This window comes from Episyrphus balteatus, chromosome 3 (assembly GCF_945859705.1).
Source record: "Episyrphus balteatus chromosome 3, idEpiBalt1.1, whole genome shotgun sequence".
NCBI lineage: Eukaryota > Metazoa > Arthropoda > Insecta > Diptera > Syrphidae > Episyrphus > Episyrphus balteatus.
Window position 1 is genome coordinate 73,831,383 of NC_079136.1, and position 18,983 is coordinate 73,850,365.

General features: G+C 34.1%; 1 protein-coding gene across 9 annotated transcripts in view; it reads right to left on the bottom strand.

The window, feature by feature from the left end:
• The window catches only part of LOC129913434 (cell adhesion molecule Dscam2), a 77,834-nt gene that overhangs the window by 11,363 nt on the left and 47,488 nt on the right, over window positions 1–18,983 (bottom strand). For 8 of the 9 annotated variants that reach the window (XM_055992112.1, XM_055992113.1, XM_055992111.1 and 5 more), the window contains 8 exons: window positions 17,636–17,788; window positions 16,994–17,516; window positions 16,710–16,920; window positions 16,358–16,613; window positions 16,124–16,267; window positions 13,275–13,583; window positions 4,079–4,234; window positions 3,406–3,585 (listed from right to left, as the gene is read on the bottom strand). In XM_055992112.1, the coding sequence (XP_055848087.1) occupies window positions 3,406–3,585; window positions 4,079–4,234; window positions 13,275–13,583; window positions 16,124–16,267; window positions 16,358–16,613; window positions 16,710–16,920; window positions 16,994–17,516; window positions 17,636–17,788 (1,932 nt within the window). The remainder of the gene's footprint in view (window positions 1–3,405; window positions 3,586–4,078; window positions 4,235–13,274; window positions 13,584–16,123; window positions 16,268–16,357; window positions 16,614–16,709; window positions 16,921–16,993; window positions 17,517–17,635; window positions 17,789–18,983) is intronic. The other variant, XM_055992115.1, reaches the window with a different exon arrangement.

The window sequence follows — 18,983 nt, forward strand, 5'->3', positions numbered from 1 at the left end:
AAAAAAAAAGTATACAATTATGATTAAAACAGTCAAAGTAATGCAAAGTAAAAATAGCAAAGTAGATTTGAAATAGTGAAGTAAATTATGTGTACTAAAATTAAAATGCTTTTTTAGGCATTTGTTCTAAGCGTATAAAACTTAACCGCCTTAAACACCAGTTGTTATTAGCCCCGTTCCATTGGAGGTGGTAGTTTACTCGTGAGTAGAAATCTAGTACAACAACTACACATTTCTATCTCCTCGAGTAGAAGATCAAGTGTTAATTCTAGTACTAGACCTACTCATGAGTAAACTACCACCTCCAATGGAACGGGGCTATTATCAACAAATTGTAATACAAAAAATTGGTTACAAAAGAAAGAAATTATAGAACGTTAAAAATATAGAACAAAAAAAAAGCAACAGCATTTATGTAGGTATCTAGTATATACTATTACTTTCAGATGAACTAGTAGTATTTACTGGGATGAATCCAGTATTTACTACTAGTTTATACTAGCTAGTAGAAACTAAGGTTTATGCATACCGAATGTAGTAAATACTATTAGTTTCAGCTCCTACTAGTACTACTAGTATTTACTATAAACCTTTTACTACTAGTAATTACTTTTTTTTATGCATATGCCTCTATGACTTGGTCCGTATTAGAATTAAAAAAAAAAAAAACTGTATACATGCAAAAAGGTGATAACCTAAACCTTGATGCTTTTGAAAGTAACCGCTACGAAGTTATTGAACGAAATTCAGATATGAGTAGGTATCTTTAATTCAAACGCTCATAGAATTTTTTCTGCACAGATATATACAAATTGTAATTACTTCACTATTCCAAGGATATTGGTCCTTTTGAGCCTCCAAAATGTTTTTTTTTTTTTTTGTTTAAATTGTGATTTTTGACAATTTACTTATAGAATTGCATTTAGGGAAAGACAAACTACAATGAGTTATAATTGAAAATTGATTTTTAAAATGAGTTCCTCTATTTAAAAATTGTATCTAAAGATACAAGTGTCTAGAAGACACTTTTTTTAAGCAAAACTTCAATACCAAAAGTTTGGTTAATGCTGAAAGAACTACATTGATATTTCTTTTGGATACAAAATAAAACATTGCTTTAAAATAAATAACGTATTTAGTCATAATAATATTTTATTTTTGAACACTTTATTAATTCATAGTTCCCTTTTTCCATCATAACCAGTGGCGTAAGTTTAGTCGCCGGACCCCTTAGATACAAAAAAAAGTACGTATACGCCATAAATTTTTTTTTTGTATGGCTTATTTATTTTTAGGTTTATTTTAATGTTTTAATATGGTCATAATGCACTTTGCTATACTTACTTAAAATTTCTATCATAAATGTTGTAAGTACTTGTACTCCCTACAAACAATTTTGCTTCTATAAAGCTCTACACAAGCAACTATAGCACCTGTTAAGCTTTATAGAAGCAAAATTGTTAGTCGGGCTACGGACCCCCAAAATTAAATATTTAGAGACCCCTAAAATAAATTTTTTTTTTTACCTTAGAATTGATAGTTCTTGGGGCATCTGTTCTGAAGTTATATGTACACATTTGATTTTCCATCATCAAACATAGTTTATTTCTTTTGGGGCCCCTGAAAAATTATTTTTAGGGCCTCAAAATTAAGTGCTTAGAGACCCCTAAAATATAATATAACTTTTTTGGAGCCAAGAATTAATAGGTATTGGGGCCTCTGTTCTGAAGTAATATTCCGAATGCCACCAATAACGTAATGTTTTTATTTTGGGCCCTGATGTATTTATGTTGGGGCCCCTGAATTGATATTTAATTTTCCATTTGATTGTTTTCAACCACTGAAGTAATAGCTTTTGAGGATCCCCAAATAATATTTGTCATGCCATCAGAAAATTTGATGAATATTTTTGGGCTCCTTAGTAATAGATTTTGGGCATCCAAATTAATATTTGATTGCCTCTCAACTAACGGGGTTCCTGAAAAATTATGATTTTGGGACCCTTCATATAATATTTTTGGAGCCCCAAAGTCATATTTTTTGGGACTCCTAAAGTAATATTTAGTAATCCATCAACAAATGTAGTTTAATTTAAAAAACAATTTTTTTTTAATTTAATTTTTTTTTGACACCCTGAAGTAAAGGCTTTTGGGGCCCCTGGCCTGAATTTGTTTGCTTTTTTGGGGCCCCTAACGTATTGACTTGAAGTAATATTTGGTATCCCATTAACAAACCTTTTTTTGCTTTTTTGGGTTGCAACTAATATTTTTTGGGCCTAAAGATAAAATTATAATTTTTCTTTTAAAAAAGCAGTTTATTTTTTTGGGGCCCCTGGGGTAACCTTTTTTTAAATTAATATATATTGTGTGGCTACCAATGCATTATACATTACACTGACAATGATATAATTTGTCTTCCTTGTATCCAAAGTGATTCAAATACATTTTAATTGTCTCCTGTGAACCTACTTGATAATTCTTTTTGTTTTTGAAAGCTAGTGCTTTCATTGTGGTCCTTATTTTACTTTGGTCTAGTTCTGACTATGGCATCCATGAGAAAACTGTAAAATATAAGTTTTAATCCATATAAGTCGGTTTTTTTTTACAATCTGAACCTACTTTATTCTCATAAAAATCTTTAAAAAATTTTAAGATACAAAAGGCAGGCAGAAGTTTTAGACAACCAATCCGGTTCGTGTACATGTAATTTACATATTTTCTTCAGTGAGGAAAACCATTCACAGACATTCTTAAATTTGACTTGACCTTTAGTCAAAGCCATGAGGTTTTTGTACCCTGTATAAATATGCTCCCAGACAAAATTGCTTTGAAATTATTTGTAAAAATCTTAGACTTGTTGTTTTTCCATTAATTCGAAAACAAAGTAAGGTATCGAAATTGTATGTCATTCTTTCTTTCATCATTCTCAGTTCTACAAGAATCCACCATCAGATTTAGCCGTGGATGAACTTTAAAATATTCCTTTCTGTTTTTTTTTTTCAGAGTAAACTCTTTGAATTTCAAAATGGCCGACAAAGAACCTGATGGTTCCTGTCAAGCATTGCAAACTCAGTATCAAAATGGATAAAATCTTGGTGCTTTTGTCCATGTCGCCGTGACTACATTTTCATTTTACCCACCCCCAACTAAAAGGACAATGGTTAAATTGAGATTTGCAGAACTCTTGAAAGGATATACGTACCTTGTTGTGAAATCGTTTACTTTTCAATGCTACTTAAAGTTATTGCAACTATGTATATATTTTTGTATAAGTATTCAATACCACGATATCAATACTCACCTTTTTTTAATTCAAACAAAAAACAACAACAACAACAATAAAAACAAAAAATATACAAATACATTATGTATGTATACTATGTATGTATAGTATATATTTACTTACGATGTATTTTCAAGTTGCCTTCATTGGTAACCTCATAGAAAGGACTAAATGTCACCGGACGATCTCTTGTCAACCATCGTGCCCGAGGAGTAGGATTACCCACAGCCAAACATTCCAGAATCAAACCTGTTCCGACAGCCTTTCGTATTGTTTGTCCAAACGAAGCTATTCGGGCCGGTGCTGCGAAAGAAAATTATTGCAAATGTATCCTCTCATCCATTTCGCTTGGCTGGATATAAATATTGGGGTACAGGATAGGAGGATCTATGGAGGAGCACAGCAACATTGCAGTTCCATTAAAAGGATTAAGTTTATTAAGGAAGGGTATGTGGGAGACGGAAATGCGACATTGGTTTGCACAGGACAGGAGGAGGACTTTTGTGGAGGAGCTGGGATCTAAGTAAATAGGAAATTGTTTTAATCTGGGTTTTGCAATTGCATTCAAAAGTTTTAGCATTTTGAGAATTTAGACAAAAATTTTATTTCTATACGTGTATAATATTGTACGTATATATGCTTTGCTTGCATGGTTTTGCTACTGATGCTTCGAGCCATTGAAATTCAATTTTGACTGTTCCTATTTGGATTTATTAAAATTTGTGGTCTATAGGGGGATAGGACGTAGGTTGGAGAGAAGTCGAAAAATGCGAATGTGCAGCTTTGGAGGACTTACCTCTTGTATTTGTGGCCTGTGCGACCACAGATGTCGGTTCACCTTCTCCCACAGATGTTGAAGCTGATACCCAAAATTCGTACATTTGGTTCTCGACTAGTCCTCTGGATTCGAACGTTATCGGATATCCGTACTCGTCTACCCGCACCATATGAGCTATTTTCCATTTCCAAAAGATGTGTGTAGAGAGAGGACGTTCACATAAGTTTAGTAGATATGAATACCGCATGCGATAGACATGGAACAAAAGCAGACAATTTAATTTATTAGTTTTATCATTTTAACCCTAAAGAAAATTTTTATATGTGATGGTGGTTGGTTGGAAAGAGAGACAGAGTGGTTGTTTTTTGGTGGTAATTTTTTTGACAATGTTTCTTTAGGATTATTTAAATTATTAGAAAATTCATATTTTAATGTATCTGTATGAAACAATATCCGTATCATATGCTCATACGTTTATTCTTCTGGCTGAGAGGAATGTTATCAAACTGTCGTAGGATTGTAACAGCTTTGGGTACTACTATTGTACCCGACATTGACACTGAATCTTACTATTTTTGTACGCAGATTGATTTAGTTTTTTCAAGTTATTGTCGTTTTTTTTTACGCAATTTCAAGTACAAATAAGTATAAGTACAGGTACGCCTGTAAACCGTTAAATCTTTTTGTTTTACAAAACTTTTCATTTTAAGTGGCTTAAATGTATACGAAAAGTATAAGAAACATTTTTTTAAATTATTTAAAACAACGTTCTATGGCGTATACGTAACATTTTTTTTCGAAAACAATTAGTTGTATTTATACATACGTACGGAATGAGTAAGCTTTTCTAGACTTTCATTGAGTATTTAATGATACGTAAATATCATCCTCAAACAGCTTGCAGTGCTAAAAAAGTGCACTAGAATTAGTACACAGTTTATTCTAATGCACGATAAAGATTGAGCTCTTTGGTATACCAAGATTGGATTGACCATCCAGAAATTCGTATTTAAATTCAATAGAGCATACCTGGGAAATTCTGAAGAGACGCATTCGCAGCTCTGAAAACCATCTCCAGCTGAAAACTTCAGAATATTAAGTTGTCAGAACATGATGGAATTATTAGACGATTATTATTAGATGGTTCTAAAAAAAAAAAGAATTATATCCGATCGGATCCGACAATACACCTGTATAAGTACATATGTACAATAGGGTGGGTCAAAAAAATCGAAATTCTTTTTTTTTGAATTGGTACTCCGAAAAATCGATTGCTAGACCCCTCTAGAATATACACACCAAATATGAGCTCTTTATATTAATGGGAAGGTCCTCCGCTTTGCAATTTTCCATTTTTACATCAAGCTTCTACTAAAAAAAAATAATTTTTTTATTAATTGACTTTTTAGCAAATTTCTTTTCATATTCTTGTAGGAAATTGAACGCTCTACAAAAAAGGCCTTATACACTTTTTTCGTTTATCTAACCGTTGAATAGATATTTGAGGTCCAAAAATCGAGAAAATCTTTAAAAATTCGTTTTTTTCTTAATTTTGTAACAAATTGAAAAATTATAATGATCAAACGCGCAAGACATATTCTTGCTGAAAATTGATTGCTCCACAAATCATTAATCTAACCATTCTAAAGATATTCGAGGTCAAAGTTAAAAAAAAATATAAAAACATTTTATATTTTTAAAAAATTCTAATTCACTGAAACTTTATTATTTTCAAATTAGCAATATATATTCTTGTAGGGACTTAAACGTTACTGACGTACAATGTCAATTCATTGTACAGCCTGGAGAAGAGGACATCATTCAACTTGTTCTTGAAGAACAACAGCCCAGACATCGCCCTCATCAGCGAGACCAACGTGACACGGAAAAATAACATTGACATCGTTGGATTTAACACCTTCCGACAGGACAAAGCCGAGAACCGAAGAGGGACTGCAATTTTTGTAAAGAAAAATATAAGCACCAGTGAAACCATCATCAAAGGACTCTCGACCAGTGAAGCTACTGCCGTAATCTTAAACCTAGGAAGAGATGAGACACTCACCATAATAAGCGTGTACTTCAAATGCAATTCCACTGCCAAAAACATCCAGAGCGACTTACAGACCCTCAACGGCACACTCTCGAGAAGCACTTATGGACTCATCGGCGGTGATTTCAATGCTAGACATCACCTTTGGATGGATACAACAATCAACACTGAAGGGAAGGCAATATCCGACTGGTTGGATTTCAACAGTGCCCAACACTCGTTAGTTGTAATTTCTCAACCGAAACCAACCTACCCAAGAACACCTTCAACATTGGACTTCTTCTTAGTAACATCAAATTTTGTGCATATTCATCCTGATTTCTGCAACTTTATCTGTTCAACAGTATCCAGCGACTCGGACCATGAAGCAATTCAGCTCAGTATTAAGCTTCATCAGCCCATCAACTTAGTGACACAACCAGCGGAACACTTCATCAACTATAGGAGATTGGATATAGACAGGCTGCAGAGAGAGGTTGAACAATCCATCACTTTCCCACCACACAACAGAAATCTCCAGAATGTTGAAATTGATGCTGCTATTGATTCTCTGGAAACGGCAATCACAAGTGCACTGGACAATCAAAAACAGCCGAAGACATCAAAGGACCGCTACCAACATCTTCCAGTACACGTGCAAAATTTATACGCACACAGACAGCGGTTAAGAAAACGCCTCCAAAGGATCCACAAGCGGGACTTAAACACATCAAATGCCAACTACCGGACAGTGTGGAGTGAGCTGCAGTGCACCAACATCATGCTCCGTAACGCCATTCAACACTTCAACAACACACAGTTCCAGAAGAGACTGCAGTCAATAAAGCCCGGACCTGATGCCTTCAAGAATATCAACCGAATTGTTGGACAGAAGTCACCAATGCCGGAAGTTATTAACACCAACAATGGAGAAACAACAACATCTCAGGAAAAAGCAGAAGCATTTGCAGCCCACTTCGAAGGTAACTTCACACCGAACCCTTCCGCAGACCCAGTCTTCTTACAGGAAATGGAAGCATCCATCCGAAGGACCTTAGTACCTAACATCGATGTAGCAACATTCAGCAACACCAATCCCGCAAGTGATCCAGTTGACACCCCAAACCTGACCACCCCAGAAGAGATTGCCGAAATAATAAGCCTATCCAAATCTAAGAAATCAGCCGGACCGGATGGCATTTCCAACTTCGTCATTAAGAGGCTCCCGCAGACAATATTAATCTTCTTAACCATTATCCTCAACAACTGCATCAACAACAGCTACTTCCCGCAGAAATGGAAAACTGCAAGAATCGTGGCAATTCCTAAGAAAGGTGCGAGGAACATTATATCTAATTACAGGCCAATTTCTCTTCTCAACAACCTAAGTAAGCTCTTGGAAGAGCTGACACTGAGGAAGCTCAAGAAGTTTTGCAGCGATTTCAACATTATCCCAGACATGCAGTTCGGCTTTCGGGAGAAGCACTCCACACTGCATCCGCTCATGAAGTTCCACCAAGACATCACCTCAGCTTTGAACAACCATCAAGTTACCGTCGCATGCTTTCTGGATGTCGAGAAAGCATTTGACAGCGTATGGATAGAAGCCCTTATCCATAAACTTCATTTACTAGGCTTCCCTGTAGCACTAATAAAAATCATTTTTTCTTTTCTTTCTTCTAGGAACTTCTTCGTACAAGTGGAGGATAGAAAATCAGCAAAGAAGTGCATTAGAGCTGGAGTTGCCCAAGGATCAAAACTTGGTCCCTTCCTCTATAGTATCCTGACGTCAGACCAGCCGCTTGCAAGTGAGTGCGAGAACCTGCTTTACGCTGACGATTCGCTCACATACTACAAGTCCGTCTCGCCAACGATAGCTGCCAGGAAAGTTGAAGCTCACATTCGAAAACTGTATGAGTTCTACAGTAAATGGGGTATCCGGATCAACTCATCCAAATCGGAATTACTGTGCTTTAGACGAACAGGAGGACGAAGCATTCGGTCAGCTGCAAACTGTAGGAGCATCACACTTACACTACCTGATGGTACTAAATTGGCAGCCAAACGCAACGCGAAGTATTTAGGGATCAACTTTAACGAGCTCCTGAGGCTCAACCTTCACTCTAGGTCTGTCCTGAAAAAAGCCAACTACGCCTTCCATCGCCTTCACCCCCTGATGAAGAGAAGAAACGGATTAAGCCAACCAACGAAACTCCTGATCTACAAGCAGCTTCTACGACCTGTCATCGCCTATAGCTTTCCGGTATGGTATACCATTTCCAAGACAGCCATGAAGGAACTTCAAATTTTTGAGAGGAAAATCCTGAGGATCTGCACCGGACTTTACTTCGATCGACAGCGACAAAAATACTACAGCAACGAGCGACTTTACGAGGAAGCAAACATCATGACGTTGGAAAAGTATCTGCTGCAATCTGCAAAGAAACTTTTCGGAAGCATCGCCAACCACCCCAATCAGCTGATGAGAAGCATGAGAACCCAACAACGACATCCCGAACCCAGATACCTTAGTGCTTTGGATATTCTGGATGAACACATAATCCCAACCGACAACGAGGAAGTAGTTTACTTTTACGCCGATACGCAATCGGCCTACTACCGCGGCTAAATGCCATACCACCCAACCCACCATTATCAATACCACAACTGGACAACCGGGACGGAACACCCCGAGGATAATCTAGTCAGCAGACTTGTAAAATTAAGCCTATTCATGTACTATATTTATATATATTTTATCTTTTATCCATTGTATAAGGTTAGGCCCCATATGTGCCAACAAATTTTATATCAATCAATGTATCTTATTAGAAATAAGTTAAGCTTAAGTCAATTGTATATAGTATGTTCAATAAAACAAAATTGAATTGAATTGGGACTTAAACGTTCTACAAAAAATTCCTTGGAATGAAATTGATTGCTTTAACCGTTCAGAAGATATTCGTATCCAAACCAATGCTCACTGATTTCAATAGTTTTCTTATGACCCGTATGCATTGCGATTTGGATACGAATATCTTCTAAACGGTTAAAGCAATCAATTTGATGCCAAGGGATTTTTTGTAGAACGTTTAAGCCCCTACAAGAATACGTCTTGCTAAATTGAAAATAATGAATTTTCAGTGAGCTGGAAAATTTTTAAAAATATAAAATGTTTTTATTATTTTTTTTTTAACTTTGACCTCGAATATCTTTAGAATGGTTAGATTAATGAAAAAAGTTAACAAGACCTTTTTTGTGGAGCAATCAATTTCCAACAAGAATATGTCTTGCGCGTTTGATCATTATAATTTTTCAATTTGTTACAAAATTAAGAACAAAAAACGAATTTTTAAAGATTTTCTCGATTTTTGGACCTCAAATATCTATTCAACGGTTAGATAAACGAAAAAAGTGTATAAGGCCTTTTTTGTAGAACGTTCAATTTCCTACAAGAATATGAAAAGAAATTTGTTAAAAAGTCAATTAATAAAAAAATTATTTTTTTTTTAGTAGAAGCTTGATGTAAAAAGGAAAATTGCAAAGCGGAGGACCTTCCCATATCTGGTGTGTATATTCTAGAGGGGTCTAGCAATCGATTTTTCGATTTTTTTGACCCACCCTAATGTACAATGTACATATTATCTTAAAAACGTATCCGCAAGCATTTGATTAATGCTGTTCTAAGGACTAAAATTTATACGGAAAGTATAAGGATATTTGGAAACATTTTGAAATTATTTAAGAAAATGTTGTATGGCGTATACGTAACATTTTTTTCTTTAATTCACAAATACATCTCCTTTACGATTGATGGTGTATTTTTTTTTTTCTTTTTGAGCAAATCATTTTGGAATTCGAATTCCTAGGTTGCAACATAAAGAAAAATTTTTTTTGTATTGGGAAGGATGAATTATTTGTAGGATCAATTTTATTTGTAATCTGTAGGTATATCGTCTAAAAGCCCACAGCAAATTTTTTGATCGGAAGTATAACCAAAATGTAAGTGTACGCAGTTTTGAAGATACGAAGGGAAGTCAAAAAGTTCTTGGAATAGCGAGGAAGGGAGACGAATTTCAGCATGTTTTTATTTTTCCCTTAGGTAAAATATATTTTCCTTTAAGGCTAATGCAAAAGTTTATAAATACCGTAGGACATTTTTTTTTTTGTCTAGCTCTTGAAAATACGGAGACATTTTAGACTTCACCTATTCATCGTCGGTAAATTTTGTTTTTGCTTTTTTTTCAGTTTTAGGAATAAAATACATATAATCAAAAGGGCAAAATATGAGATTCAAGGTGGAACCGAATTCCTGTATGGCAGTCGTTACAAAGTGGCTCTTGAGAACAGAAGATTTGTCTTGCAAAAGCACTTTACTCTTATTTTTTCTTTGGTGACCTCTTTTCTACTTATGCAGAAATATCTATCGGTACAGGCTTGTAAAAGAATGCAATCTTTTGTGAATGCAGTCATTGCCATTCAGTTACACAATTCCAACAAAAGATTGCATTCATTGACTTACACTTGAGACTTAGACTTCAAATTTTGCAATCACCAATCATTTTCCATGAAATGATTGCAATCTTTTTTTTTTCCCAATCAATTGACTGCATTCAAATGATTGCAGTCTTTTGGGACTGCATGCAGTCTTTGCATTCTTTTTGCAATCTTTCCATTCCTTGGCAGTCTTTGCATTCCTTGGCAGTCTTTTGCATTCATTTGCATTCCTTGGCAGTCTTTTGCATTCATTTGCAGTCTTTTGCATTCATTTGCATTCTTTTGAATTCTTTTGAATTCTTTTGCATTCTTTTGCATTCTTTTTGCATTCTTTTGAATTCTTTTGCATTCTTTTGCATTCTTTTGAATTCTTTTGCATTCTTTTGCATTCTTTTGCATTCTTTTGCATTCTTTTGCATTCTTTTGAATTCTTTTGCATTCTTTTGCATTCTTTTTGCATTCTTTTGCCACACCCACACCAAACGTATGGATTTCACAAAAATTTTAACATTTTTTTAGTTCAAGGATGAATTTGATAGTTTTAAGAATTAAGTTCAACTATAGTATCATTGTCTGTGCAGGAGTAATAGTACAGTCAAATACAGTGAAAAAGGGGTATGCCTCGGAATGAATTCTAATAATAATATTTTTTTTGCTTAATATCTTCGTTTTGGCATTCTATAACTTACCTCAAAAATCTCATGTTCGGAGGTCGTGATTTTTAAGGCCAAACCACAATGGTATTATATAAACATATGATACATGATTTCAGAGATATGTTTTTGTTATGATTGTTAATGATTAATGGATATAAAAGCCTTCATGCAAAATTTGGTTACTCTACCATAATTTTTAAAGGTTTTTTGGTAGTAAGTTTGCAAGTGTTTTGATAATATAGGTTGAAAGATGAAAAAGAGTTAAAACTTTTTTTTAGAGACGTCAGATTTCCTGGATTTTAGTTTTGTTTTCATCATTGAATAATACCATTGTCTATTATTGCTTATTTCCAAAATCTTAATTTTGTGGTTTGGCCTTAAAAATCACGACCTCCGAACATGAGATTTTTGAGGTAAGTTATAGAATGCCAAAACGAAGATATTAAGCAAAAAAAATATTATTATTAGAATTCATTCCGAGGCATACCCCTTTTTCACTGTATTTGACTGTACTATTACTCCTGCACAGACAATGATACTATAGTTGAACTTAATTCTTAAAACTATCAAATTCATCCTTGAACTAAAAAAATGTTAAAATTTTTGTGAAATCCATACGTTTGGTGTGGGTGTGGCAAAAGAATGCAAAAAGAATGCAAAAGAATGCAAAAGAATTCAAAAGAATGCAAAAGAATGCAAAAGAATGCAAAAGAATGCAAAAGAATTCAAAAGAATGCAAAAGAATGCAAAAGAATTCAAAAGAATGCAAAAAGAATGCAAAAGAATGCAAAAGAATTCAAAAGAATTCAAAAGAATGCAAATGAATGCAAAAGACTGCAAATGAATGCAAAAGACTGCCAAGGAATGCAAATGAATGCAAAAGACTGCCAAGGAATGCAAAGACTGCCAAGGAATGGAAAGATTGCAAAAAGAATGCAAAGACTGCATGCAGTCCCAAAAGACTGCAATCATTTGAATGCAGTCAATTGATTGGGAAAAAAAAAAGATTGCAATCATTTCATGGAAAATGATTGGTGATTGCAAAATTTGAAGTCTAAGTATCAAATGTAAGTCAATGAATGCAATCTTTTGATTGAAGTCATTAAAGATTGCATTCAAAAAAGATTGCAATCTTTTACAACTCTGTATCGGTAATACTGACACCTTTTTTTTATAATTGATAAGCTAATTCTGTTCCGTACCCAAAAACTTGTAGCCATGATTTTTCCAGAAAGAATCATCTTCAATTGACTCTCTGGCTTATTTCAACCGACAATTCCACTTATAAACTATTGTTTTTTCGAGCCAAGAGTTTCCGTAAACAATTGCAATCCTTTCAAAATAATCTGCGGGTTTTTTTTCTAGTTTAGTCAAGATCGTCATCCATCACTGCTAGAAAATAAATTTAATGCATAAATTGATTTTGTCTCTTCGATTCACTAACTTGCTTATTCAACGAAAGCACAGTAAGAGTAACTTATGTCCAAAATAGTTTAATTTTCCCTAAAGAATGTCTAAATAATACGAGGTAAACAACAAATTCTCCATGGCTTTTCCAACCCCTTCATTCCAACAACTTTTTGACAATCTGATATACTATTAAAATGTTAAAACAATCTGATTTATGTATTGAATCTATTCAGACTGAGACCAAGATCGAAACAATTTGGTCTAAGCTACTTTAAAAACCTTTTTATGAAGTTTATTATATGTTTACTCCAACCGACACACTCTTTTTTTTGGAAAAAAAAAATAATAAAAAACTATTCAAATAATAGCACGCTGATATAAAGAAAGACATCCAACCAACACTATTTAACCAATACCTTTTTACCCTGAAAACAAGAAGAAAACCTAACTAAAAACGATACAGCCAAAAAAAGTCCAATATAGAATTAACTCCTATTTTAACTTCTTGTCTCACCACACGTTCAACCAAAAGTTTTCAAAATGTATGTATATACATTATCTATAATATTATGTAGGTACAAAGTATATGATAATAATGTATATATGATAAAATACTCACATTTTGCTTGTCCTTTACGACCAGCTTCCCTCGAATATACTGTATAGTGGGAAATTATTCCATTACGGTTCTTTGGCGGCAGCCATGATATCAAAATAGAATCGGCTGTAAGCGCACCTGCTTTTATAGCAGCTGGTGCATCTGGAACATCATCCTCTGTCTGGCAGTAGATTGGATTGCTTGCCAAGCCATCACCTGATGAAGTGTACGCTAGGACTCGTATAGAATAGTTTGTTGCTTTATGCAACGTATGCAAGTATGTCTCCAAATTGGATGTTCTTTTGATTTCCATTTTTGATGCAAAGTCATCTGTAAAAAGGAAAATTGTATGTACCTAGCTTTAGAAGAATATTTTGTATTATATTATATGTTTTTGAGGAATGAGGATGCAACTTAGGAGAAACAGCAGGGATTTAAATTTCACATGAATAGTTTAGTGTAACCATGTAATATGTTTATATTTCATTTGAATAAAACACGATAAAAATCAAATCAAATAAAAAACTCAAAAAATTTAATTTCTTAGAAAATTAATCTTCACAGAAATTTCAAAATTGGTTCTGTTAAATGAACTTTTGTCACCCAAAAAAGTGCAAAAACAAAAAATTGATAAGTAAAGCTAAATACCTAGCGAATTGCACAGACTTCTGGAAGAAAGTGCGTTACATTAACGGAACGAAACCCACTTTCTGCTTTGAAGACGACATACTGGATGCACAAATAATAACATTGGCAAAAATGAATACTCTGATCAAAGATCTTCAAAATGTCAAAGCACCAAGTTTGGATCGTATTACTGGACAATTCTTTAAGTTTGGTTTTGTAGATCTTATAAAAACATTTCCAAACTAAAGCAATGACATTTTAGAGAAGAGCGATATGCCACGAAATTACAAGAAGGCTTCTTTGATATTTCCGAAATATACAAAACGGCTTCAAAATTGATCCAAACTAACAGATTTTCTGCCTGGTGGAATTGTAATCAACGGAAATTCTGTCATCATAGCTCACTCACCCGATACGCTACAGCTTATGATCATGACTAAAAAATATTACTATTCTTATTCACTTTTGGTATACAAGATTTTTCTACTGTGCTAGTAGTCTGATGCACGAGTTCGAATCAGGGCAAGTAAAAGAGGATATAAATTTGGGCCCAATTTTTTTTGAAATTTTTATTTTTGAAATTTGTTCCAGGTTGTTCCTGATTTGCTCCGAAATGTTCCAATTGCTTTTTTTGAATTATCGAAAATGAGGGTTTTATGGATAAAACAACAAAGAAGTTTTTGAGCTAGAACTCCTGTTTTAAAAATTGAATTTTTAAAAATCGTTCCTAATAATGTTCCAATTTCTTGAACTACTAAGTTAAAAAAAAAAGAACTAGCCCCTCTTCTTTCGATCCTCTAAGTTTTTATATTTTTTAACTTTTAAAAGGTGTTCTTATCATTGTTCCAAAAAAATGTAGGTTGTAAAATTTTTATTTCCAAATACTATATCACTTTCAAAACTCAATAAAAAAAAACTTTCCCATGTTTTGTTTTCCAAAAAAAAAAAAAATGTTTCGGAATCGAATATTTAGCCAATGAAACATATTCTGAGTGACTTTCAGTGCGTTTATATGCATTTATGTATATCAAAATATGAAAGAATATGCTTTAACAAATAAATGCCATTTTAAAGGAAATTGTTTTCAAAAAAATTGTCTATTCTTTTATTTATGCGAAAAAAAAATGTAACTAGGCACAGGTACGTATGAATTTACATAAAAATCCTGGCTCTGGTGACATTTGGGATAGAAAACAAGAAAAACAGACTTTATAAAATAATTTTGTATGAAAGGAGGTTTTTTTTTTAAGGCAATATATTCTTTGATTAGAAAAAACACCCTTTAGTTTTAAATATTACCTAGACTATTACTAGATTTCAACCGGATACCATTTGGCTTTTTAAGACTTTATATTACCGAATTTAGTCGATCCTCGAAAAAACACCCTTTTAACCAAAATTATTTTTTAATCTCTTTATTCTTAGATTTTATTTCGAGATGCATTAATAAAATATTTCTCAAAAAAAGGATGAATTTTTCCTCCTGAAGCTGCACAAAAATTGGTATCCACATTCAAAGTATTCTATTCATACAATCAAAGCTAATAAATACTGATGAAATTGAATTCACAAAAAACTATAAAATAAAAACGTGTATACATATAAAAATCACATTTGATTGAAAATAACCCATCATTTATAGCTTTTCAAGTTAATTTCAATGCGAAACCTACACAGAGAAAAATAGACCACATAAAATAGAACAAAAACAATAAGATTTCTCTATGGTTTTCATCCAAGAAGGAAACCTTATTAAAACAATCGGGTTTTCCATATTGTTTTAAAATCTTAAAAAAAATAAAAAAAACGATGACCAGGCTGGGAATCGAACTGGAGACTTCAAATCATTAGTCGCCCACCTTACCACCTGAACCAACCTGCCATGAAAATATTGATCGCGATTTTTGTTCAAGTGGTAAGTTGCAAAAAAAATCAACTTTTCAGTCAAATTTTAATAAGATTTTCTCTATAAAAATAATAAGAAATCTCCTTAAAAAAACCTTATTAATCGTTGATTTTAATAAGATTTCCTTATGAAATGTATGGACGGTAAAACAATATGGCAATCTGTTAGTTTTTAGCGGGTCATATTTTTCTCTGTGTATAATGTTTTCAAAATAACCTCTATGTTAATCTATCTTGAAGCTATAAATTTAGTTAAATATTCTAGTCGCACTCTCCAAAATTTACTTTCATGAATATAATATGAAAGGAAAAAGGAATAATTGAAAACATTAACTTACTCTGGTTCACAATTGGTCGATATAAAATCTTATATCCTTGTATTATGCCTCCATGAAATTGCAATAATGGCTCCAACCAGGATATCTTTAAACTCTGCGAAGACAGTGCGGTGCAGTTGACATTTTGTGGTGGTGCTTCCGGAACTATAAAAATAGTACGTGACATAGATACAAAATATATAAGATAAAAGCCATAACATGTATTTTAGGATTTTTCCATTTCATATGACATACCTCCCTCTAGAGTTGTTCCCAGTACAGCTGCACTCCAGGGTCCGGAACCAAAGCTGTTAAGAGCGCGCACTGTCACTGCATATCTTGTATATTTTCGGAGATTACGAAGGGTTGCTTTGGTTGTGGCCCACCCACTAACGACAACAGATTTTAATGAATTATTTACGACGCTAATGTAGTTGATGTTTTGCTTCTCCTCAGTGCAATTTACTGTGTACCCGATAAGTTCACCATTCCAGGATTCTCGTGGAGGTATCTTTGAAAAATTTTAGAAAAATATACGTATTTTCAAAAGTTGAATCTAAAAAGTTTTCAGATCTTTTCTATCATCGAGCTTTATGTTTTCACAAACCTGCCATGTAACAATAAGTTCACTTTCTCCACCCGTTTGGACTTGAACATTCGATGGTGCCTCTGTGGGTGATTCTTCCTGCGTCTTCAGCACAATCGGCTCTGTGAACTGACTCCTTTCGATTTCGTTTATTGCTTGCATGCGAATAAGAAATGTCGTGGCTGGAGTAAGTCCCGAAACGATAGCATTTTCTCGTAGGTCAGTGTCATAGCTGCCAAAATGTTAACCCTTAATTCCAAAGTGACAAAAACAAAAAATCTCCTAACGATAAACGGATACGATACCTCTTGCTGACACTCGTTGAGGGTAGAGTGACGTTAATTATGTTTGGGCCATTCCATTCATTTTTAGCGATGCCTAGAGCCGAATGGCTTTGCAGATATTTCAACGGTTGATATTGTACGAGATAGCTGAGGACGGGTGAATTTCCGTCGAAAGGTCGACGCCAGGATAGCTTGACGGTGCGACTGCCTACCTCGAAAACTTCTAAGCTGGAGGGGGTGTCGGGTCGCTCTTGTACGGCAAGGAATATAACTTGTTCGCTACGGCCATATGGATTCTCTGCTATGCATTTGTATAGACCGGAGTCGTGTCGGTCGGAACGAGATATGGACAGCTGGGAGTCAACACCCTTGTCTGTTTTCATTTCGGCTATGCTGAAGCGGTAGTTGTTCAAATCGATACGACCGTTGTTGTGCGTCCATGATATGGTTATGGGTTCATCGCCCTTGGCATGGCACTGTAGGGTGACTGGATCGTTGCGGCGGGATGATACATTTCGTGCAGGTTGCTCGAATCGTGCGGGTTCTATGATGGGATTAAATAGTCATAATTTGTTCAGTATTTGAATAAAAAATAAGCTTATAGAAGCTAGATAGATGCTAATAATGTTTGTTGGGTTTTGGCAAATTTGACATCCAACTTACCATTGACGTTAATGCGAATTATTTTCTTGAGGCCAGCACCGATGTCATTTGCAGCTTGGCACATATAATATCCTTCGTCTGCATCAGTTGCTAAATTGAGCACCAGTGAATGGTTTCGCATGTTCAGAGGTTTAAAGTCCTTCGATAGTTTTCCTTTTCGAAAAAAAGTTTTTAAAGTTAAAAATTTAATCTTTAATTTTTGCTTTAAAAAGGGAATGATAGATTTCTGATTCTAAGAAAAATAAATCGACTTCTGTTAAGTTACTTTAGGTTTGTAGGTACATGGTGAAGAAGATAGGGATGGGTTGTATAAAAATATTATTGCCATTACATTTTTTTGAGTAATTCATACAATTAGCTCGGACTGCCTTCAAATGAATTAGTACGAACAAATTTGGATTTTTGGTTCTTAATTTCTTATCAGAACAGGGTAAAAAGTCCAAAGGCCAAAAGCTCACTTGTATTGTACAATTGTGGACTTACAACCCACCTAAGTGGCAGTGGCGGGGGGCTAGCAAATTTTCGATTTTATTTACCCTATAAATAAAATGCACGACTGAGTCGCACGTACTTGGTTACAAATAACCAAAACTTCTTACACTCCTGTCCAAAATTAACGCCCTTGAATAATTTTCGAAAATCTTAAAAAAAAATTGTAATTTTTTTAGCAGAATGCATAGGCCTATTTACTGTGATCTCATATCTGTTAACCAAAACTTGTTTCGGGTCTTTGATCCGAAAATATCTGCCTCCGAATGAAAAAAAAAAAAAAAAAATATTTCGATTGCAAATAATTCAACAATCGGAACTCCTACAAACTTTTGATTTTCAGTTATAGATTAGAGTCTAAAGAGTCCTTTGTTTTGATATCTCATTCGATGGATTTGGAGAACATTTTTGAAAATTCCGAATTTTTAGACAAGAGGTACCCCTCCGAATAGAAAAAAAATATTTCCATTGCAAATAATTCAACAACCCCAACTCCTACAAACTTTTGGCTTTCAGTGATGAATAGAGTCTCAAGAGTCCTTTCTTTTGATGTCTCAATTGAAGGATTTGGAGAACATTTTTTAAAATTCCGAATTTTTAGACAAGGGGTACCCCTTGGATAATTTTCGAAAATCTTAAAAAAAAAAATTTTGTGGTAACCAAAACTTGTTTCGGGTCTTTGATCCGAAAATATCTGTTCCTTTCACTTTACATAAACATTTTCCCTTATTCAAAAAAGCTCAATATCAACGATTGATGGAACTCAATATTATAGGTCACGCACCAAATGGGAGGTTTGGCTCAGTTAATTTATTTCAACTTATTTCTGAAAACCTTATATGACATCAGACATCACGAA